Source organism: Sminthopsis crassicaudata, chromosome 5, assembly GCF_048593235.1.
Source record: "Sminthopsis crassicaudata isolate SCR6 chromosome 5, ASM4859323v1, whole genome shotgun sequence".
NCBI lineage: Eukaryota > Metazoa > Chordata > Mammalia > Dasyuromorphia > Dasyuridae > Sminthopsis > Sminthopsis crassicaudata.
In genome coordinates this window covers 287941786-287966899 of record NC_133621.1, presented here as the reverse complement: position 1 = coordinate 287966899, position 25114 = coordinate 287941786, and the positions used below count along the sequence as shown (strand labels likewise).

The 25114-nt window shown below is 36.1% G+C and overlaps 1 protein-coding gene across 8 annotated transcripts in view; it reads right to left on the bottom strand.

The window, feature by feature from the left end:
• Window positions 1-25114, bottom strand: part of ANO4 (anoctamin 4) — a 422750-nt gene that overhangs the window by 142968 nt on the left and 254668 nt on the right. For all 8 annotated transcript variants that reach the window (XM_074271359.1, XM_074271361.1, XM_074271356.1 and 5 more), the window contains 2 exons: window positions 22223-22359; window positions 15927-16085 (listed from right to left, as the gene is read on the bottom strand). In XM_074271359.1, coding sequence (XP_074127460.1) covers window positions 15927-16085; window positions 22223-22359 — 296 coding nt within the window. The remainder of the gene's footprint in view (window positions 1-15926; window positions 16086-22222; window positions 22360-25114) is intronic.

The window sequence follows — 25114 nt, the reverse complement described above, 5'->3', positions numbered from 1 at the left end:
CTTTCCATCTAGTCCCTCGCTCACCAATTGAGAAAGCAAGAAAATTGATATCAGTTATACATGTGAAATCATGCAGAACATATTTCTATGTTAGTCATGTTTCAAAAAAACTAAGAAAAATAAAGCTAAAAAATATATTTCAATATGCACTCAGAATTCATCAGATCTCTCTTTTGCGATGAATAACACTTGTCATGATGAATACTTTGGAACTGTCCTGAATCATTATCTTGATCAGAGTAACTAAGTCTTTCACAGTCAGTCACTGTTGCAATAATGCTGTTACTGTGTATAACGTTCTCCTAGTTCTGTTCACTTTGCATCAGCTCATATGCTTTCCCAGGTTTTTCTGAAAACACTCCCTTTATCATTTGCCATAGAACAATAATATTCTATTACGATACTACACTACATGTGTTCAGCCATTTCCCAGTTGATGGTTGCCCCTCAATTTCTAATCTTTGCCACCATAAAAAGAATCGTTACAAACATTTTCATCCATATAGGTCCATTTCCTTTTTCTTTGATCTGTTTGGGATGCAAACCTAGTAGTGGTGTTGCTGTAAGTAAGGGTATGGAGAGTTTTATAGCTCTTTGAACATAGTTCCAAATTGTTCTTCAGAACAGTTGGACTAGTTCAAAATTTCACCAGAAGTGCCTTAGTGTCCCTATATTTTCACACGCTTTCCCACATTTGTCATACTCCTATCATGTTAGTCGATTTGATAAGTGTAAGGTGGCACCTCAGAGTTGCTTTAATTTGCATTTTTCTAATCAATAGTGACTTAGAACATTTCCCCCCCACATAATTACAGATGATTTCTTCTTCTGAAAGCTTCCTGTTCATATCTATTTGACCATTCATTAATTGGGGAATGGCCTTGCTTTTATAAATTTGACTCATTCTTGATAAATGAGACTTTTATCAGATAAATTTGCTAAAATTTTTTTCCAGTTTTTTGGTTTTCTTCTAATTCTTGATGCAGTGGTTTTGTTTGTTTAATAATTTAAAAAATGTAATCAAAACTCTTCATTTTGCTCCCCATGATTCTATCTCTTGTTTGGTCATGGTCATGGTTTTAACCATGAATTTAATAGGAAAAATTATCTATGTTCCCTTAATTTGTTTATATCATCCTTTATGCCTAAAAAATGTACCCATTTTGACCTTACTTTAGTCTTTATCCTTATTTACTTGTTTGTTTTACTAGAGGAATGACTCACTATAATTCTATCTGCCAACCAACCTCACTAGAATACATGTCTACATTTTACTTTTCTGGAGCACTATGCTTCATAAGTATCTATAACTCCTGGAACCTCCATTTTGTGAAGGGGCTGTGGCAGGTCTAGCTTCAATCTCCTCTAGGCCATTTTTTATTTCCTGTGACTTTGTCATCATCGCCATTTTTTATTTCCTGTGACTTTGTCATCATCCTGGGTAGCTTCATCGTTCTCCCAACTGACACTTTTCAATTCTCTTTAATTTATGCTGTCTTCCTCCATTAGAATGCAAAGTCCATGAAGGCAGGTATAGCTTTCTTTAGGCCTCTATTTTTATCCCTAGGGTTTAATATTGGGGCTGGCACATAGTATTTACTATTTGCTCTTTCCCTTCCTCTCTACTTTCTTTCCTTCCTTCCTCTCTCTCTCCCTTCTTCCCTCTCTTCTTCCCTCCCTCCCTCCCTTCCTTCCTTCTTTCCTTCCCTCCTTCCTTCTCTCCCCTTCCCTTTCTTTTCCTCTATTATTTGCCCAAATTCATACAACTAGCGACGGAATCATGATTTGGATGTGTATCCTTTGATTTCAAACCCTGGGCTGTTTCCATTTCCCCATGTGACTCTCTTACATGATTATGAAGAGGATCTGTTATTTCATTAGCATGGGGCACTCTTGTCTGACTATCAGTCCAGATTTCAACCCTTGTTTGATTTATTAAGGAAGTGGAGTCGAGTAAAACACACACAGATATGTTAAGTGACTTAAAGCCATACAACTACAGAAGGAGAATCCTTTTCCTGACTACAAACTCAGCACTTTAGCCACCATTCCATATTGTTTTATCACAAATATAGTTTATTTTGCCTGCTCTATATATCTGCTAAAACAAAAAGAATTGAGTTTAGCTGGGGATATTATTTCATTTTCTAAAATTAAAAAAAAAAGCCTGGATCTGTGATTTTTCTGGGATAAGGAACTTTTGCTAAGAAATTCCTTTTATGAACTGAACAAATTGTGGTATGTGAACATGAATACTACTGCCCTTTAAGAAAAGATGAGCAGGTGGATTTCAGAAAAACTTATATGAACTGATCCTAAAGTGAGCAGAACCAGGAGACCAGTGTATCCAGTAACTGTGACATTGTGTAATGATCAATTATGGTAGACTTAGCTCTTTGCTGCAATGTAATTATCTAAGACAATTTCAAAAGACTCATGATGGACAATGCTATCTATATTCAGAGAAATAAATGATGGAGTCTGAATGCAGAATAAATTATGTTATTTTCACTTTTTTTGTGGATTTTCCTTTTTGTTCTTTTTTTCTTTCACTATATAACTAATATGGAAATATGTTTAACATGACTGCACATATATAACTTATTGCTTGCTGTCTTGGAGAGAGGGGAAGCAAAGGAGGGAGAGAGAAGAATCTGGAACTCATCATCTCATAAAAATTAATTTTAGAAACTATTTTTACATGTAATTGGAAAAAACAAAATACTATTTACAAAAAAATTTCCTTTTACTAATGCATATTGGTAATTGTTTGATAGTTTATAATCTCATAGTCTTCATGTTGAAATTGAGAGAAGTTAACTTATTTTTCCAAGTTTAAACAATGAGCATGTATTGAAAACTTGGCTTGAACCCTAGACAAATCTTTCTTACTCTGAATTTGGCCCTGTAAGCACTATACCCCACCATTTCTTAGTATTATTTATATCATATCTGAAAATACTGTACTTTTTCCTTTTTTAAGAAGTATATGTTACTTTCTTTTTTTTTTCTGTAAAAGTAGAGGCCTTTGTACCCATAGGCCTCTACTTGTGGGACCATCAGACTCAGTGGCTATGTTAGTTTTATGGAATTGCTTAAACTCCCTCCACCCTTTTACCTCTTTTTCTCTTATTTATAAGGGTTGGCTCTTGAGAGCAGGAAGGGAGATATGTGGAGATAAAGGTGATGTAAAAACCAAATATGCTAATATTCTTTTTTCAAGTAAAATAACAAGAGAAACAAAGAACAGGAAAGAAAGAATTAGAGACATGAGAAGCTTTGCTCACAAGGATATTTTTAAGAGTTTGAATGTTAGAAACAGTAAAAATTTCCCTCTTATCTCTCATAGAAAATCCTGCATTGAAGGCAACCTTTAGGCCTCCGAAGTAGTGACTGAAGTCTATGAAAGGTTGAACTTTTTAGCATTTACTTGTATTTATACATGGGCAGAATTCTCATAGCACCTGCATCTCCCTCCTCAGACCCTGACTTAGTTACCCGCAGCAGAAACTATATATTGGACAGAGAGAAGGCAACTAAGAGATGGAGGGAAGGAGCAGGCAGAAGTGAGGGGCCTAGGGCTGAGAGGGAAGGAAGCATTGCTGAGAATATAATAAGGAAAAAGGAAGCCCTGACAAATTCTCTTCTTGATGGCTGCAATGTTTTTCAAGTGAAATCCTAGACAGAAAGAATCTTCATTTTTCTATTTACTTCCCAGTTTATGGCATATAGCTGTTCTCATTAATTTCAAAGACTGAAGAAGGAAATTAGAATTGAGATGACAATAAGAATTGATGGAACTAAAGAGAAAGGGAATTTAGGGGGCAGAAAATGCCAGAGTCTCTAGAAAGAATTCAGTTGCTCTTGAAGGTGGGGGAAGAGGAAAGGCACTCAGATTAACTCTTGGTCTTTGTGATCTGAAACTTGGTTCTAGGTGAAGCTATACTTAAGTGAGGAAAAGGGGGCTTTGCCTCAGAGTATGGACATATAAGCGGGTTTTTCCTCTCAATAATAATGGACAATTCCACTCCTTTGCAATGTGGAATGGATTGCAATATGATACAATTAACCCTTGATGCTTTCTCCCATCCATGGTCTTTACCTGTGGTGCCCCTGTCTATGAAGGAAAGATGCACATCCCCCTAACTTCTTGTACTTTGCTGCTATGCACCCTAAACCCCAGCAATTTTTCTCCAAGATATAATTTTTTTTTTTGCTAACTTAAGGTATTTAGGGTTAATCAAGGAGCAATGGCTTATTAAGAAAGTCTATAGAATGTGCATAACATCACCTGAAGGTTGAGAAGTTGCACGTCACACAAGGCACCCAACACAGACTTTTCTTTGAGAAAACACTGTGGTAGAGGAGAGACTTAACTTTGGAATCCAAAGACATGAGATCAAATCCAGCCTTTGTCAGGATGACCCTGGACCTTTCTCTGAATCTCTCTAGGGTTTATGTTCCTCATTTTAAAAATGAGAAGGCTGGACTGGAAGGGCTCTGAAGTCTCTTTCAGGCCCACACTCCTAATCCTATTGTGAGATCATTCCTCAAACCTACCCTTAAAGCCATAAAATTAGCAAATAAGTAATTAATATGAAGCTCTGGTCCAACTCTGTCCTATAATCTATCTCTTTTCTTTCAGTTCCTTGCTAATCTCTTCTGGAGTTTAGACCATTTCAATTGATGAGAGTTAGAAAAGGGGGAACCCCTTTTGGTTTGCTGCAAGGATACATAATTATATGAAGTCTAGTGATGGCGCAGAGTCCCCTGTAAAGAAATTTATAGGTCCAAAAACCTAGATTAATTTAAAAAAAAAAGGTTTATTGTAGAGTTTGGAAGTAAGATTAAAAGATAGGAAAACCAGAGTGGCTCTGGTGGGCAGAAATCCTTGACATGACCAGAGTAAGTATGCCATGTTTGGGACCTCTGCAACGAGTGGACTCCAGAGTTTCCTTTTTATGATCTTGAAGGTGGGTGGAGTCTCAGGCTCCGGCTGGTTTTCAGCCAGGGTCAGCATTGAATAGAATTCAATGGGTTTTCAGACAAGGAAGAAACTGTTTGTGGGGGTTGGGAAACCTGAGCAGATAGTGGGGGGCTGGGAAAACCCAAGTTAGCTCAGATCTGGTGGGGGCTGGGAAAGCCCAGATATCATTGGAATTCAAAAAGGTGCTTTTTGACCAGGATTTGTGAATCAAAAGATCCTAGCTTCTTCAGCCATGAGGGGGGGGGGTTGGAAATCAGAAAGGAATCTTAAAGGGACCTCATCCCCCATCACAATCAGCATTACAATTCCAATAAACTTTGCCCCTTGACTAGGAAAGGGGTTCAAACCTGCAAATTCTTTTGAGATACCTTGAGACACTAGTCTGTGACCCCAAACTTTGGGAGTCTCTTTCCAACCTCGACACAAATATTCTGGAAAGCAATTTGGAACTATGCTCAAAGGGCTATCAAACTGTGCATACCCTTTGACCCAGCAGTGTTTCTACTGGGTTTATAATCCTAAAGAGATCTTAAAGGAGGGAAAGGGACCCACATGTTTGTGGCAGCCCTTTTTGTAGTGGCAAGAAACTGGACATTGAGTGACTGCTCATTAGTTGGGGAATGGCTGAATAAGTATATGAATGTTATGGAATATTATTGCTGTAAGAGAAATTATCAGAAAGATGATTTTTAGATAGGCCTGGAGAGACTGACATGAACTGATGTTAAGTGAAATGAACTGAATCAGGAGGATCACTGTATACAGACACAACAAGATTATATGATGATCAATTCTGATTGATGTAATTCTTTTCAACAATGAGGTGATTCAGGCCAGTTCTAATAGTTTTATGATGGAGAGAGTCATCTCTATTCAAAGAAAGGATTGTAGGAACTGAGTAGATCACAATATAGTATTTTCACTTTTTGTTGTTAGCTTGCATTTTGTTTTCTTTCTCATTTTTTCCCTTTTTGATCTGATTCTTTGTGCAATATGATAATTGTGGAAATATAAATAGAATTGCATATGTTTAACACATATTGTATTACTTGCTGTCTAGGGGAAGGGGGTGGGAGGAAGGAAAGGGAAAAAATTTGGATCAAAAGGCTTTGCAAGGGTCAATGTTGAAAACATGCATATGTTTTAAAAATAAAAAAGCTTAAAAAAAGAAAAAAACTGCATTTCCCTATAGGTCCAACTTAGCCATTTGCAGATAACAACCACCAGCTGGTATCAAATGTTTGCAGGCCCCAATAATTTGATAAAGAAACCATATGAATCCAGTTAAAATTCTAGCCCTTACTTCCAGAGATATGGTTGGATCATTATTTTGAAACAAGAGTAAATTAAACTTGGTTTCTTGTTAATAAAATGGCTACAAAATATGTCCATGTATCTCCATTAATCTCAAGAATGGGACACAGACTTTAAATGTTATTATCATATTAATGAAAAATTAAGGTTGGTAGCCATAGCACACCATGAATAATTTCAGTGATATAATATTAAACACAGAGAAAAATCCAGCCTTTCAGTGCTTCAATACTTTATACCAATAACAAACATGACCAGCTCACAATGGTCATGTTAGAAATATTTGTAATGTTATGAGGCTAAATGCATTTAAAATTTTTAAAAAGTAATTGTAGGTCTGCGACGGAACCAAAGATTCTTCAAACTCTTTAAAATTCTTTTTATATGATGATTTAGGACTATAGGCTCAGATCTAGAGCTGGAAACGGTATATACCCCAGATGAGGGAATGGGGATCCACAGAAGGTAATTTGCCTAAGATCACACAAATAGTGTCAGGGTAAGATCTGAACCCAAGTCCTCTCTCTTCAAGGATGGTATTCTTTTTACTTTGCAATGCTACTTTCCTGTGTACAATCACAGAATCTCATAACTAAAAAACCATCTAACCCAATCCACTCATTTTACAAATGAGGAAACTGAGGACTGACTGGGAGGAGTAGGAAAGTGAATGATTCAAGATTATAGAGACAATGGACATTCGGTATTTACACCTTGGGTCCTTTGATTCAAGAATCAAAGGTTTTTTCCCCCACTGTTTCACAGGCATTAATGTGATTTTAAACACCAAGGTAATGTTCTGGGGGGGGGGGGAAATATTTCTCTAGTTGTGGGTCTTTGGACTCCTGGAAACCCAGAGAAGAAATGCATTCATATGCATACTAGTTATTTCATTAAATGATTCAGTCTAAATAAATAAGATTCCACTTTTTTTGCCTTTTCCTAAGTATATATAGATGCTATTAACAGCATTTTAATATATATTAAATATATATCACTTAATATATATTAAGTATCATATATACTATAAATCATATATCTATATAGACATAGCAATTAATGGATAAAATAAACTCATTTATTTAAAAGTTCTACTGAATTCCTTACCTACACTAGTTTTACTTGAACAAATGTTTCATTTATTTATTTATTTTTAAAGTGTAATCAAGAATGTCTACCTTCTGTGAACCTGTGTCTTGTCGGTCAGGAACTCTTTTCCTATCCAAGGATCTGAGAGGCAATCTCTTCCTTGTTCTAATTTGTTAATGAAGTGACCTTTTAGTAGGTTTTTAACAGTCTGTGTTTTCAAAATCAATGAATATTAATAGCGATGGTATTCATGTGTTTATGTGTATGTGCCTATATGGGCCATGCATAAAAGGAAGCCTTGTGCTTATGGAATCTAGGGATGTTAAAAAGGGGTTTTTCTACCTGAAGAGGCTGGAAGCCACCAGAAAGGCTAAAGGCTGGGAGCTGACCAGGTTGATGTTTTTGTTTGCTCTATTTCTAGCTTATAAAGTAACAAACAAAGCATCCCTAGCTTCCTACAAAACTCAGCTTAGAAGCCACCTTTCACACAATGCTGCTCTTTATCTTCCCTACTTTCCCTCTTGTCCTAAAGTACTTAATAATTTCTCCCACCTGAAGCACTAGGTATATATTGTATTTGTCCACATTTATCCCCCTCCAATAGTCTAATTTCCTTGAAGGTAAGGGCTGATTTTTCTTTTTTGATCTTTTTATCTTTATCTTCCATCTTGTCTTGTACATTTTGGGGGGTCTGTTTAATGCAAGGAACTCCTGAAAATTCCCTTTAATAATATAACAGCAATTCATCTATAACTTTTCATCCTAGAGCCTGGACCATTGAGGGGTGAAATGCCTTCTCTAGAGTAAGGAAGCCAGTGTACATGAATAAAGAGTACATCTGAATCCCAAACCCAAGGCTGGCCACACTGCTTCCGTCGAATTGCACGCAGTAGGTATTTAAGAAAGGTTTGCAGACTTGGAGCACAACTAAGTAGCACTCCTCATTCAGCTGATGGCATGCCAATAGATACTTTACTCTCTAAAGTAATAAAAATATGCAAAAAAGTTGTTGGAATATCATAGTATGAAGTATTAACAGGTATTGATAATTAAATGTAAGCTTACAGGGAGTATAATTTGTTTTACCATTTGTATGTATTTTTAATAGCCTTAAGTATGAATAAAGTGACTGGTGCATAATGGTGTTTAATAAATATTTGTTCATTCATTGACTGATTTGTGGCCCCACCCTCATTTCCATCTATATTTCCCAGACTTTTCATTGTCTTTCCCTCTCTTCATCTGACTCATACAATCCTCTTCATTAGAGATGCAGCTCAAGTACCACTTTCTACCTGAATCCTTTTATTATTCTCTCAATTGCTGCGGCCTACTTTGTTTTTATTTTATATATTCATTCTTTAATATGCATACATGTGTTTATGGAAACTCTTTGAGAATAGGGATTGTTTCAGTTTTTGTATTTGTTTCCCAAGTGCCTCACATACAGGAGTCACTTAATAAATGCTTAATGAGTAGTTGATTAAACCATAATATAATAGGATAGCATAGCATTTACCATTGAGTAGTTGTTGCCATAAATATGGATTGGATTATCCTTACAACTCTAAATTTAAGATGCTTACATTCCATATTAATTTCCTTACTTGCAGGCACAGCAGCTGCATTATAAAGTCTTTGAAGGGCTGATTATAGGGAGGTGCTGGAACTACATCATATGGCTCATGAGACCCACCATGAGCATTAGCACTTTGGAAACCTTTAAATCCTATAATCAGAAATATGATTTAATGTTTTGTTGATTGTCTAGATTTAAGAAAGTGATAGACAAATGTTAATAGCATAAATTATATTTAAAAATGTAACTCCCCTATCCCCAAAGAGCTGATTTAGTATTTATTAGATTTTTATTAGATTTATTAGATTTAGCACATCTAATACAGAGGTGGAAACCATGACTACTTCTCCCAATATTCATCTCCAAACAATTTTAAAACAATTCCTAAAAACAAATTTTAAAATGATAGAGTCAACAAAAGTCAGAATTTTCCACCCTTAAAAAACCCAGGAGGTGGGCATAAGAGATACCCTGTGATACTAGGGTATAGGCTGGCTGGGAATATAGCAGGATCATTAATGGTGAGCCTTATAGATGGCTGGGCAACTGGGAATAGCAGCAGCAGCATCTTCGGAAACTGTCAGTCCAGAGATTGTAAGAGAGTAAGACAAAGGTTCAAAAAGGAGCCCTTTGTGCACGGATGCTGACTGGCACCTTTATTATTAATATGCAATTTTAGGGCCCAGAGGACTGCTAGTACTTCTGAATGCAGGAGAGCAGTGACTACTACTCTCTCTGAATCACATCATGTTGGAAAGGACTGAAAACTTGCAGACCCTCAGAATTAACTCTAAAAACAGCAGCATGGAAAAATCTTGAACTTTGGGACAGTGCCTACCCACTACCAGAATGAGCAGAGTCCATCTTTAACAAAGTTTGAAGTCAAGAAATAAGTTGGAAAAATGAATGAACAATAACAGCAATAAAAACTGGATCATACAAAGCTACTTCAATGGGAGGGAAAACCAAGACATAAATAATGTGAAAACATTTACAAGAAAAGCCTTAAAGAAAAAATTGCTAATTAGATCAAAGCACAATAAGAATTCCTGAAAGACTTAAAGAGCAGTAGAAGAAAAATTTGGAAAAAGAAATGATAGAAGAAAATTATGAAAAGAGAATTAACATCTTTGTAAAAGAGGCACAAAAAATACTGAAAAAAATAACACCACTGAAGAAAAAAAAAATCTTAAAAAGCAGAACTGGCCAAATGGAAAAGCAGGTACAAAAACTCATAGAAAAAAATCCTTAAAAATTAGAATTAGACAAATGGAAGCTAATGATTCCATGAAATATTAAAAAATAAATAAATAACAAAAAAAAAGTGAATAATATAAGAAAATGTGAAATATCTCATCAGAAAAACAACTGACCTGGAAATACATAAAAAGATCAATTTAAGAATTACTGGACTACTTGAAAGCTTAGATTTTTAAAAAAGCCTATGTAAAGGGCTAGAACTGAGCAGATGCACTTAACATAAGATAACCTACCACTTAAGGCTAATTACCAATTGGACAATTCTCTATTAACATATGCTTGGAGAATGACCCTCCCCAACTATTCTGTGCTGGCTGGATTGGTGGGTATGGACAAAGAAGGGAAAGAGAGAGATCAGAGGGTGGAGTAGGACAAGCAGGATCATTCTTTGGCAGTGGAGAGAGAGAAAGGAGGGTGTGGAGATTCCTATATCTAATCCCCTGACCCAAAAGACCAAGAATAAAGACTTTTGCTTATCCTGACTCCAGCTGCTTCTAAGATATCCAGGGCAGTAAAGCGGGCACAACAGCCTAGACATGATGTTTCAAATAATTATCAAGGAAAGTTGCTCTGAGATCTTGGAACTAAAGGATAAAATAGAAATAGTAAGAATCTAGTGATTACCTACTGAAAGAAATAAGAAAATGAAAACTCTTGGGAATATCATAGCAAAATTCCAAAGGAATTATATATGTATATATTTAAAATAATATCTTTTTATTTTCAAAAATATGCAAAGATAGATATTTTCGGCAAAACTTTGTTCCAAATTTTCTCTCCCTTCTCCCCACCTCCTCCCCTAGACAGCAAGTAAACCGAAATATATATATATATATATATATATATATATATATATATATATATATATATATATATATATACATATATATATATATACATATATATAATGTGTGTAATTCTATACATATTTCCATAATTATCATGCTTCACAAGAAAAATCAGATCAAAAACCCAAAATTCAAGCAGACAACAACAAAAAAGGTGAAAAAACTATGTTATGATCCACATTCAGTCCCCACAAGTACTCTCTCTGGATGCAGATGGCTCTTTCCATCTCAAGTCCATTGGAACTGGCCTGAATCAACACACTAATGACAAGAACCACATCCATCAGAATTGATCATGGCATAATCTTCTTGTCACTGTGCATAATGTTTCACCGAAGAAATACTGAAGCAGCCAGAAAGAAACAATTCAAATATCAGGGAGCCACAGTTAGGATCACACAAGGTTTTAGTAGCTTCCATGTTAAAGGGCTTAGAATATGGTCTTTTGGAAGGCAAAGGAGCTACAATCAGAATAACTTCTAAGAAAAATTGAAAAAAAAAGGATGTTTAATGAAACAGAGGGCTTTCAAGCATTCCTGAAATAAAGAACAAGGCTAAATAGAAAATCTAATGTTCAAACAGAAGGTTCAAGGGAAGCATAAAAGGTAATCTTGAAAAAGTAGTCATAAGAGATTCAATAACATTGAGCTGTTGTTGTACATTCATTTATGGGAAGATGATACACATAACTCCTAAACTTTTTTGATTACTTGGACAGTTAGAAGGTGTCTATATAGAGGATTACATTGGAGATAATTCTCTCTCTCTCTCTCTCTCTCTCTCTCTCTCTCTCTCTCTCTCTCTCTCTCTCTCTCTCTCATACACACACACACACACACACACACACACACACACACACAAATGAAAGGGTGAGAGAGGAAAGGAAAGACAGAACGGTGAAAATTTTCTCACATAAAAGAAATGTGCAAAGAAGAACTTTTATAAAGTGGAAGGGGAAAATGCATACACACATAAAATCTATCTTACCTAGAACAGAAATACGAGGGGAAAGAAATAAGAGATATATGGGAGGAGTGATAAAAACAAGAGCAGAGTAAAGGAAGCAGTGGTCAGGAAAAAAAAAAAAAAACTTGAGAAGGGACAGGATGAACAAAAGAAAAAAGAAAGATAAATCAAAGAAAACAGGATGGAGGGAAATGCACAGTAATAACTGTGAATATCAATGAAATGAGCTAAGCCATTAAAAAAAAAAAAGCAGAGAGCAGAATGGATTAGAAACTAGAATCTGACAATATATTGTTTACAAGAGACACACTTGAAGCAGAAAGATACACACAGAGTTATCTGGAGAAGAACCTATTATACTTCAGCTGAAGCAATGCAATTATAATCTCAGAATAAAAACAAAAACATCTCTAATTAAAAGAGATAATCAGGGAAACTACATTTTGTAAAAAGATCCCCTAGACATTGAAGTAACAAAAACAATTTAAGTTTCTCTTACAACAGCCTCATTTCTCAAGTTTAAAGAGAATCCAATTTATAAAATTAAGTCCAATATATAAAACTAAGAGCTATTTCTCAGTTGGTAAAAGGTCAAGAGATAAGAACAGGCAGGTATCAGAAGAAAAAAAATCAAAGCAATTTATGACTACATATCTCTATATTTATGACCATAAATATTGAAAAAATGATCTAAAGCACTATTGATTAGAGAAATGCAACTTAAAATAACTCTGAGGTATCAATTCATACCTAAAGAGAAAATAGGCAATTTACTAAGCTGTTTGTAGAGTTGTGAATGGGCCCAATCATTCCAGAGAACAATTTGGAACTATGTCCAAAGGATTATAAAATTGTACAAAGATCCTTTAATGGAAGTCTATACGTTAAAGAAATCAAAGAGAAAGAAAAAAAGGACTTAAATGCACAAAAATGTTTATAGCAAATCTTTTTGTGGTGGCAGAGAACTAGAAATTGAGAAGATGTTCATCCAGTAGGGAATGGCTGAACAAACTATGGCATATAATTGTGAGAGTACATCTTTTTTGGTATAAGAAATAAAGGGGGGGTGCTTTTAGAAAAATATGGCAAAACCTCTGTGAACTTAGGCAAAGGGAAGTCAAAAGAACCAGGAGATCATTGTACAAAATAAAAGCAGGATCATAATGATAACTGATGACAAAACATTTGGATATTCTGATCAATACAATCCCAAAGGATACATAATTTTTAAAAAAGGCTAGCCACTTCCAGAGAGAAACTGATAAATTCTGAGTAAAAAGTGAAGTATAATTTCCCACTGTAGGTGTATGTGGGTACATATATATATACACACACACACAATACACACACATACATAATACACATATATAAACACACAGCTTTTTTTTTGTAATTGGAATGTTTTGCATGATTTCACATGGATATTTGATAATATTGTTTGCCATCTTAGTAGCTGGGGAGAGGTGGGAGGGAAAGAGAGAATCTGGAACTCAAAATTTAAAAAGAAAAGGTTAAAATAAATAATAAAAATTTTTAAAAAGAAAAAATATTTAGTAGCATACCCCTGAGATTTGACTCTGAATTCATCACGGTTTTTAACAGCATACTTTATTCAGGAAGCATGAGATTCACCCAGCTTTACCTGGTAAGTCACAAAACAAAGCTTATGAAACCTCCAGGGAGCCCCTATGTCTGAAGAGTGCAGTTGCATGATGAAATATTCAACATCCGGCTAACTCCTGGTCCTCAGAATACAAATCTTTTGTGGATCTAGAAAAGGCCATTTCATTAAAACAGAAATCATGATCTTTTGATTCAGAAAGGAACAGAGGGAGGCAATGATTAGTCATTTCCAAGACTTGAGATGAGTTACATTCTTTGTTGTTGTTGTTGCTCTTCAATGTGAAAACTCAGGAAAATAGAAGAGGGAGGAGAAGATGAGGAGTGTGAAACACAAACAAAAATATGTTAGCCAAGAAGAGGAGGAATAATTTCAAAAACTCAAAAGCAAGATTTAGCAGGGATTAATCAATGGGATAACAAAAGATTTCCTGTAGCTTATGTCAATTGAAAAATGATAGATTTCAGTTCAAGGAGTTTTCCTTTTTGAAGCAATGATCATAGATTAAGGGGAAAGGCCATCAAATGGGAAAAAAAACAGCCTGTGACCTTACTTTTCTGACTTTGGACAAGTCACTTCAATCTCCTCAAGCCTCAGTTTCCTCATCTGTAAAATGAACCATATGACTTGTAGAGTACCTTCAAACTTTAGATCGATGATTCTTCGAGAAAGAATTATCTTTTCCCAAAGGCCACCAATGTCCACAATATCCAATATCCAAATTCTCTGAGTTACATCATTTTCTTCTTGGAAAACTTTCAGACTCAAGTCTCTTGTTTTTAGAAATATCAATGTGTGTCCACGTCAGGAAAAACAAATCTTGGATAATTCTACTAAGGCTCTTCCTTCAACCTGGCCAAAATCCAAGTTTGCCCAAAGGCTCCCAAGATCCCTTCTGTTGCTTTGAGTAGGATGTATCCATTTATGGGACAAAGATGAAGTCTCCCATCCCCAAAGCAGCCAACATTAACAAAGGTAAAACCAAAAACTTTGTGCTTTAGGAAGATTATCAGGGGGAGAGCCAGCAAAAAAGGACAGTCATGTAAAGGGCCTGGATTACAGATTTAGAGTTAGAAAGGATTTTAGAAGCTGCTAGTATAACACCCGCATTTGATAAATGAGGAAACTGAGGCTGGCTCAAGGCTGTACAGGTAGAAACGGATAAAGGTAAGATTTAGAGCCAAATGCTCTGGCTGGGAATTCACTGATGTGTCCACTGTACTACACTGCCTCCCACCCTCCCTCTCTCAGAGGGCTCAGGATGCACTCCCAGTAGTTCTTGACCCTATCCTTCAATCTCTGTAAGAGGAACAGGCAGAGAAGAGTGGTGGTCAGGGAAGATGGATCCTGCAATGGAAATTAGCACAGTAGGAACCTAAGGGTGGTATCCTTGACTTGGCAAATTATGAAGTCTTTGGAAAGCGGCTTGGATGAAGCTCAGAGGTGATAGGCTAGAAGACAAGCTTTGGAATAAGGGTTCTTAAGTTTTCTCATCACTATTTGGATAGTCTAGCAAAATATAAGGATTTTTTCTCAAAATGACATTTTTAAATGCATAAAGTAAAACGCTTAGGATTACAAAGGAAACCAATCATGCTGAAATACATTTATGAAAATATTCTTTAAAACACAAATTTGTATACCTGAGAATAAGAACCCACATTCTAGAAGGAAGCATGCTTTAGTACCTAAAACTCCAGTAATTCCGCCCTAGTTAAGAGCTGTGAGCTACACTAGTCCAAAGATGGAGGACTCACAGGTAGGAAGCTAAGGAGAGCTATTTCACTGTATGCTACTAGCTCCTTGCCATTTGTGCAAACACCAGAGACCAAGCCTGGATAAATAACCACCTCCATGGAACTGGAGCAGTCCACTTTGACTGACTCTTGTCATGGAAAAGACCACAGAGGTAGAGTCGATAGACAATGCCACATTACCAAAATGCATTTCACGAGATTATAAATCCAGGGCTGGAGGTGACATGAGATGGTCCAGCCCTCCCATTGTATTGATGAGGAAATGGAGGCTCAGGGACACGTCCAAGGTTACACAGGTTGGAAGTTGGAGAGACAAGATTTGAACGTAGCTCCTTTGACTCCAAACACGACAATCTTTGCCTGGTGTCATGATTCTGAGCACTCTAAACTGGTAAAGTATAGTCAAATGAAGCAGTTAACAATAAATGGGTATCTTCATTTTAAACATTTCTTATCTTCTGGAGGACTATATGTATATCTTACACATTTTTATTCAAATGCTTACCTCCTTCTCCATTTGCAAGCCTTCTGCTCTAATATTTCTTTCAAACACTTCCCTTTTTTCAGTCTGGGGGTTGGTTTTCCTGTACACAAGGATGTAGTCAATCCGACATTTTCCATCTCTAAAATAAAGCCCATTGGATCTGTTTTTTTCTGGGGCTACCTGCATAGGAAAAAAAAAAGGAATCCATTTAAGAACAAAGACTGAGACTCAACATGTGTGAGAAGTTAGGCAGGGGTTAAGTAAATAAGTAAAAATAAATAAAGCACACACTCACCACATCCTTCCCTGTCCCAATACAAATACCCTAAAGAACCCTGGGACTTGCTGTCCACCCTGCAGCTGAGCTCTCCTATAGTGTGGCTTCCCACAATTAGAATGTCAGCTCCTGGACAGCAAAGACCATTATTCTTCTCTACATCACTGTAGCTTAAAGGCACAGTACTTGGCACATGGAAAATGAAGGTTTTTCTCCCAATTTCTACCCACATGTAGACATTTCTGTGTAGCTTTATACATTTATGCATATGCAAGCCATTTACATACAGGTACACGGTATACCCTGAGCATATATACATGCCTGTGACTCTGTGTAACAACTGGAAACGATCAGAACAATTTTTTCTGGCTTCTGAAGTTCATTCATGACAAAACCCAAAACGGGATGCTACTGAAAGTTTGGCAGATTACAATCAAATTTCTCAGAGAGATAGTTTTTTATTTTAAAGTTTTGCCAATGTCTTTTGTTTTCACAATATAGTCATTTCCTGACATAGGGGCCCTTATTATAAATGAGTCCGTCCACGAGACTCATTCTTGTAACAAATAACAGTAGCCACGCAAAGTCCAACAAAGGAACAACTCATGGTGCACCTTACATACCATTTCACATCCACAGCCCCCCACCTCTTTATAACTGAGATTGGAATATGAAGAGTACAAAGGGGACACTGAAGTGCCAGGACCAATTCCAGGGGAGCATCAGCTTCCACTTGTGAGGAGCAGATGGCACGTGGGCAGGGCTTTGAAGGCAGCATCTCTGAACTGGATTCACCCTCATCAAATTTCAGAGGAAGGAGGCGAGTTTTCTGTTTGAGATCTGGCACGGAGACAGATCGTTGGAACCAGAGTTGGACTGTCTCACAGGGTTGTTTCCATTTACTTTACTGTTGGCATGGCAAGGGTGGTTCTCCAGGTTCTGCTTATTTCCCTTTGAATCATCAAACATTACATGAGAATGAAGGATGGGACAGCTGGATGGGGCAGTGGATAGGGCTCTGTGCTAGGAAAATGTGACTTCAGCCCCAACCTCAGATATTACTAGCTAGCGACTCTCAGCAAATCACTTCTGTTTGCCTCAGTTTCTTCCTCTGTAAAATGGGATAATAAAAGTACCTACCTCCCAAAGTTGTTAGGATCAAATGAGACAATAACTATAAAGTGGTCTGGCACGTAGTATGCACTATATTGTTATTATTATTATAATGCTCACCTTTATCTCTGGCAAGTTGAGCTAAGCAGGATCATGGGATTTAGCATTTGGCAGCAGAGAACAAGTGATTTTCTAAAGTTATAAATAGGGGGAAGCTAGATGATGCAGTAGATAGTGCACTAATCCTGGAGGAAGAAGGACCTGAATTCAAATTTGGACTCAGATACTTGATACTTACTGGTTGTGTCACCCTGGTCAAGTCACTTAATCCTGATTGACTCTTCCCCTGCCCCCCCAAAACCCTCAAATAGAAAATAAAAAATAACTCAAAACCAAAAATTATTCATGAAGGAGATAAGCATACCAGGTATTCAGGAGAGTTATTAAAACTGTCCTTTTGTACACATCACAAGCAAAAATCCCCCTTCCCGGAGAAGTCACAGGGTCTCTAAGCAAGAGTCATTTGTTAGGTAAGTTTGAGAGGAAATTCTCATTTGGACATAGATGTAGTGTGGCCTAGGGGATAAAGAACTGGCCTTGAAATTAGGAGCAACTCAGATTTCTGATACACACTGGCTAGGAACCCTCAATCAATCATTACTCAAGGCAAATCTTAATGATTTTTACTATTCATTTTTAAAGTTTTCTTTTTAAAATGTTTTTTTCAGCCAATAATAAATGCTCACTAGCTATTTTGGGTAATAGATACAGGGCAATCTACTAAAAGTGGATATGTTCTTCTCTAAGTAAGCATTTATTAAGCACCATCCATATACAAGGGGGCATAGTTTAGTGGACAAAAAACATCTTCAAAGCCTAGAAGACCTGTATTCCGGTCTGGCCTTTGACATGATGGCAACTGTATCAACTTGGGCATGTCACTTGACCAGTCTTTATATGTAATCCCTTTCAATTAGAAATTGCATAGAAGGTACTGACCTACATCGCTAGATGAACTTTTCCTCATCAGGGTGTTCCTTTTAATAAGGTAATGACAAGCCAGATCCTTACACTGGCTAAGTGCTAGGAGGTATAAAAAAATGATAACAAAATAAAGCAAGACTTTGGGCTTGAAAATGTGTTTTCATGGAATTTGGATTTAAATTTCAAAAATGTGAGTTGTTACATATTAGCTAGGAAAACCCCACCATGGTTTAAGCCTTAATAAAGAGAATTCCAAAGTGATAATCAAATACAATAGGTTTTTTTTTTGCTCGATTATTTTTTTCTTTCTTATTTTTCCCCATTTGATCTGACTTTTCTTGTTTAACACAATTTATATGGAAATATGTGTAGAAGAACTGTATATGTTTAACCTATATTGGATTGCTTGCTAGGGGAAGGAGGGAGAGAGGGAGCAAAATTTGGAAGACAAGATTTTGCCAAGGTGAATGTTGAAAACTATCTTTGCATGAATTTGGAAAAACAAAATATTTCTTTAAAAAGCTTACAAGAAAAAAATCAACAATAAAAATACAATAAATGACATTTATGGAGGTCTCTAAAGTGTATATGCATTATACTATATGCATTAATGTAAGATCATTGAGGACAGGAACTGATTCAGTGTTTCTCTTAGTATCTTTAGAGTCTAGCCCAGTTCTAGGCACACAACAGGTACTTAATAAATGTTTACTGACATGCTCCACAAAACAGCCTGGCAAGGTATATCTTCCAAATATATCATCCCCAGGGCACAGAGGAAGAAACTAAAGTTGGAGCTATTAAGTGAACTGTCTATTTCAAGAGAACTGGTAGAATGTAGTCTTCACAGGAGATAAAGAGTACTTCAGTTTTGCTTTGGTAGCGGCAATGTTTGGTAAATATCTTGCTTATTAAGTACAGGAACTCATTGAGTTCTTACATGTGAGAAAGGATTCAAATCTGGAGCTTCCTGTCTCCAATTTCAACACCATGGTGAGAAGAATAGAATTAAAAACATTTGTAAGAACTTTAAAAGATGGATTTCAGCATTTTTATTCAACAGTAAGAGAAGAACTTAGAATAAGAATCTAGAGAAAATTTCCTTCCATCATTCACTTCCTTGGACTATATGCTCAATGGCATAATTGTTGGATCAAAAAAGATGAGCAAATGAGTGATTTTTCTTAAATAATTCCTGTTTTCCAGAATTGTTGGATAAACCCATATTTCTACCAACAGGTTATATGTATTTGCTTATTTTTGAGGTAAGAGTGAAAAAAAGAAAGTGGTGGAAGACAAAAGAGCATAATCTGTTAGTTACATGCATACTTGATAATCTCAATTTTGAAGGAGGAAAATAATAAAGTCATGTGAGATGAGTGTTCTACTGACTGTCCATTACTTACACTCATTGCATGTATTCACTACAGTGGTATATGACAACTTCACAGAAACAAAATCTGATAATGAAGCATACCCCTGAGCTAATATTTATTTTGTCAAAACGACATTAGACAGATGGAACTAATCCACACAGTAATTGCAATGATTTTCTGGATTGCAGAGGCACATGGAAATATAGGTAGCTTTAAGATAATAATTATTGAGGATGAGTTATATGCAAAGCTAGGTGGTGCAGTGGATAGAGCATTAACTCTGGAGTCAGAAGACCTGAGTTCAAAGTAGGTCTCCAGTACTTACAGCTGTGTGACCCTGGGCAAGTCACTTAACCCTGTTTGCCTTAGTTTCTCCATAAGTAAAATGAGCTGGAGAAGAAAAGGCAAGCCACTCCGGTATCTTTGCCAAGAAAAAAACCCAAAGGGGTCATAAAGAGTCAAACACGGGTAAATTGTGGTATATAAAGGTTATGGAATATTATTGCTCTGTAAGAAATGACCAGCAGGAGGAATACAGAGAGGCCTGGAGAGACTTACATCAACTGATGCTGAGTGAAATGAGCAGAACCAGAAGATCGCTGTACACTTCAATGCTGTATGAAGATGTATTCTGATGGAAGTGGATATCTTCAACATAAAGAAGATCCAACTCACTTCCATTTGATCAATGATGGACAGAAATAACTATACCCAGAGAAGGAACACTGGGAAGCGAATGTAAATTGTTAGCACTACTGTCTATCTACCCAGGTTACTTATACCTTCGGAAGCTAATACTTAATGTGCATCAAGAAAATGGTATTTACACACATATATTGTATCTAGGTTATATTGTAACACATGTAAAATGTATGGGATTGGCTGTCATCGGGGGGAGGGAGTGGAGGGAGGGAGGGGATAATTTGGAAAAATGAATAAAAAAAATAAATATAAAAAAAAAGAGTCAAACACAACTGAACAACAACAGTAACATATGCAAAGCATTTTTCTTGGGATATGGAATAGTACTAAGGAAGTTGAAGACTTTCAAATATTCTATTCTGGTAGAGATTACTTCAATGAACACTCAAATGGTCAATCAATAAACACCCATTTTAAAAATATTTTTTCATATTAATTAGATTTTAGTGGGTGGGAATGGGACAAATTGACTATATTCCCACTAAAAGGTTCTTTCCATCGTATTATAAGAGAGAGAAATGGAAGCATCTTTAGAGGTCTCTTAGTCCAACCTCTTCATTCAGCAATTTAGGCTTCCAAAATCAAAGTGACTGGGTAAACATCACACAATTGAAAAGTAGAATTTAAACTTACTAGATCATACAATTAGTAAGTCTTTCTAATTAGAACATAAATTTGTTGAGGGGAGGGAACTGTTTCACTTCTGTTGTTGTGTTCCCAGAATTTGCAGTATTTGGCATATAGTAAGCAGTTAACAAATGCTTGTTAATAGGTTAATTAATTGACTCATATGCCTAGAATATGAAGTCAGGTTCTTTGACTTTAAACCCAGTTCACTAACTATTATACTACACTGCTTCTCCATAATTGATTGACTGGTTATTTGGGAAGAGGTCTGTGCATTTATTCTTTGAAAAGCATTTTTAAAGTGTTTTCATGATCATAAATAGTATGTAAATTATGACTGGAAAGTAAATAAGCAGTTTTTAAAAACAAAGAACACTAATAAACTTGTTGGAATTATGAATTTATTCATGACACTTCTGGAAAACAATTTGGAATTATGCAAGAAAATGGTTCAGACATTCATACCTTTTGATACAATCACCATATTATTAGGCATTTACTTCAAGGAGACCAGTGACAGAGAGACAGGTTTCCTTATAAAAGAAAATACTCATAATGCATCTCTGAGTGGCAAAAACATACAATTATAACATGAATGTTCATCTATTGGGGAATGGCTGGACCAATTGTGATATGTGAAGGAAATGGAATATTGCATTGCAAGAAACAATAAGTATTACTATTATTATTGTCAGATAGTCAGAGAAGTGTTAGAAGACTTTCATTAATTGATGAAGAGCAAGGTAAACAAGAGAAGAAATGGCTACAAGGATGGTCACAAAAATGAACTGAGGTTCATTACAGTAAATAATTTTTGTTCCAGAGAAGAAGATGCAGGCAGTGACAGATGCAGAAAGCACCATGTGCTATCAGTTACAGGTGTTTTGTCAATCTTACTTAAATATTTTTCTTTAGAACAAAAGTGGCTTCAATGGTGGTGATGAGGGAAGGGGGAAGAGTATATATTTGGAAATGAAGGTAAGGTTTAAAAAAGGAAGGAAAAAGAGTTGATTAAAATGAAAAACAAAAAAACCCCACTAATTCACAAATAAAATATTATTTACTCTCAAATGAATTCAATATTCTCCCAGGACATTCTAATTGATCAAAAGTCTATAGGCACAGCATGTACTATACACTAGGAAATACATTTTCATCTTTTACTAAGGTATGGAAGGTAGCATGTTCCATTGGGCGCAACAGCAAGAATTACATTTTATAATGCTACTAAGTCTTACCTCTCCCACAGCTTCCAATCTACTCGCATCATCTGAAGTACTGGTCAAGTTACCGGGGTGAAGGAGAGAATCATCATCTTTGCAAGGACTATTGACAGCTTCTAAATCATCAAAAAAAATGTTGACATCCTTGGCCACTAAAAGGAACATAAAGAGAAATCAATTCAGGCATCCATTTAAAAAATCAATATGCTTTACAAAGACAATTAAAAACATTTTCCCCATCAATTATAGATATGAGGGTCACATAGAATCTCAGTCCTATGTATCCAAAAAGTTTTCAGAAGTATACTCAAATAAAACAGAGACACTTTCAAAGGTTCCCTAATGCCTCAAATTAAAAATATGAATTCCTTTGTTTAGCACATGAACTTTTGTATTTGAATCCAGTCTATTTTCCCAGGCTGATTATAGTTTGTGTTCAAAGTTCCAGTGAAACAGACCAACTCGATCTTCTCCATATGTGACTCTTCTTTCCCCTCTATGTGCTTTGCATAGGTGGTCTCTCAAAGCTAGAATGCTCTCCCCTCCCACTTCTACCTTTTGGATGCCTGTAAGGCTCAGCTTAGAGTCTGCCCCCCTTTCAAAGACCTTTCCTGATTCCCTCAGTTGCTGGGAAGCCATCCTCTCCTGTCCCCACCCAACCACCTTATGTTTATTTTTCACATATTCTATATTTATCTCTGAACAGACTACTTCCCCAGTTAAAGTAAGCTATTTGAGTGCAGAAATTATCTCATTCACAGTCTCTCACTCCCTAGAACATAGCATACTGCTTAGCACATAGTAGGTGCTTTAGTTTTATCATTTTATTAAAAAGACAATGGTCCTTTAATCAATGAAGCTGCAAAATGAAGCAGGAAGAATAGCATCACTAAACCTGGAAGCCATGTTCCATCAGGAGTTTACTACATCAGAAAGATGAAACACATAGGCAAAAACACAGGGCTTACAACACTTCCTGTGTGACCAAACCATATTAAAATAAAATTGGGAAATATTTAACAAAATAACTAAGATCACAATCAAATATAGATAAGATTAACATGTGATTTTCTAAGTCAATATTTGCCTCCTGGATCTTTATGAATGGTTTAGTGTGGCCCCTGTTTCTATTGATATCACTGACCTACATTGACAAGTAAGTATTTCCTTGGGCCAAATTTTTTTGTGTGATCAGTAGTTATTAACTAACCTGGAATCTGTGGACCCTTAAGAGGGTCCATAAACTTGGATGTGAGAAAAATTGAATATTTCCTTTAGTTACCTAAGAATAATATTCTGAGGAGATCATAGGATTCCCCAGAAGGAAGTCAAAGATAGACAACAAAGATAAGAATCCATTTTAAGGATAGAGCAGAATCTCTAAAAAAATGCATTTGAGTTATTTGAGGATTCTACTAGAACAGATGTGGTCTTAGTTTTGAATTTTAAGAAATGGGAAGGAGAAGCACTAGAATTCTATCTCCTTGTGTGTGTGCTCAGTCACGAAAATGCAATTTTTGTATATATATAATGTACCTGATTTAGACAACAAGATAAGAAATGGTTTTGATAGGGCCCATTGTTGTTCTATCACAGACTTAAAAGATTTGTTGGTTCCACTGGTCATCTAGACATGACTCTAAGAACTCCGAGGATCATTCTCAGAGAGGAAAACAATAAGCCCAATTTGCGGGAGAACCAAATCCTGTCTGCCTCAGTTTCCTCATCTCTAAAATGAACTGGAAAAAGAAATAGCAAGCCACTTCATTATATTTGCCAAGAAAACCCTAAATGGGGTCACAGAGGGTCAGACATGATTAAACAACAATTTAAAGTACAAACTCCTTGAGAGCAGGGACTGCCTCACTTAAGTATTTATATATTTTTTTCCACTTTGCCTAGTTCCTGGTCCAAAGTGAATAATAAGTGTTTTTGTCTTCTTTCTTCTCTTCCTTTCTTTCTTCTTTCCATTTTTATTTCCTTCCTCTCTCTTAAGAGACATCAGAATTTTCAATTAATAATTATTGGAATCTAAATGGAACAAATGGAAAATTTACATATAAATTTAAGATACAAAAAAAGAAAGCTGTGTAGCATCACCCAAGATGAAGTGTTTGTTTCAGAAATCATGGGATCAATAAAAATATTCTTCTGGATACAGACTGCTCATCCTCTTCTGACACTGGAGAGATTGCTCAGGTACTCTTAATCCTTTTATAATGATGACTTCCACAGTTCTACAGAGGATGGTATATTCTGAACTAAGCTATGTCCCACGAAGCATGAAGTTGCAATTTTGATGGCTTTTAACTGGGCCCTTTGCTTTTAAAGCACAGCCATCTGATTTGAAAGGGAAATGAGACAAAGGTCCTTCACTTCTCTGTCATGCCCCATTGCTAGTGTCAGAACGTCATTATCAGGGGGTGCCTTTTGAGTGTTCATGGAAATCATTCCTAGTGGATAAATGACTTTATAATATTGTTGTTGACTGATCTTCCCAATAGCATCAGCTGAGAATGTAATCATTGTACTATCTATTCAATATGGCTTTGTAGAACATGTAGAGCAACGGAAGATAGGTGACAAGGGCTTGGTGGCCCTTCTGCAGAAGGAATCAAGTCTTCCATTGTAGTCACATCCATTGTGCTTCTGATAGGGATCCATTAACTACAAAATGTGTTTTTTTTCCATTTTAGTTTAGGCAACATATTGAAAAGCTAGAAAGTATCCAAAGGATAAGAAAAATATCAAAGAGTTTTCATGATATGTAAGACCAGGCTGAGATGTTCAGCCTGTAAAAGAAAAGATTCAGGGGGAACATGACACTTTCTTTGGGTACTTGATTGTGTGGTACTGGGATTAGATTTATGGATACTGGAGCCCAAAATTGTTAGAAATGGATAGAAG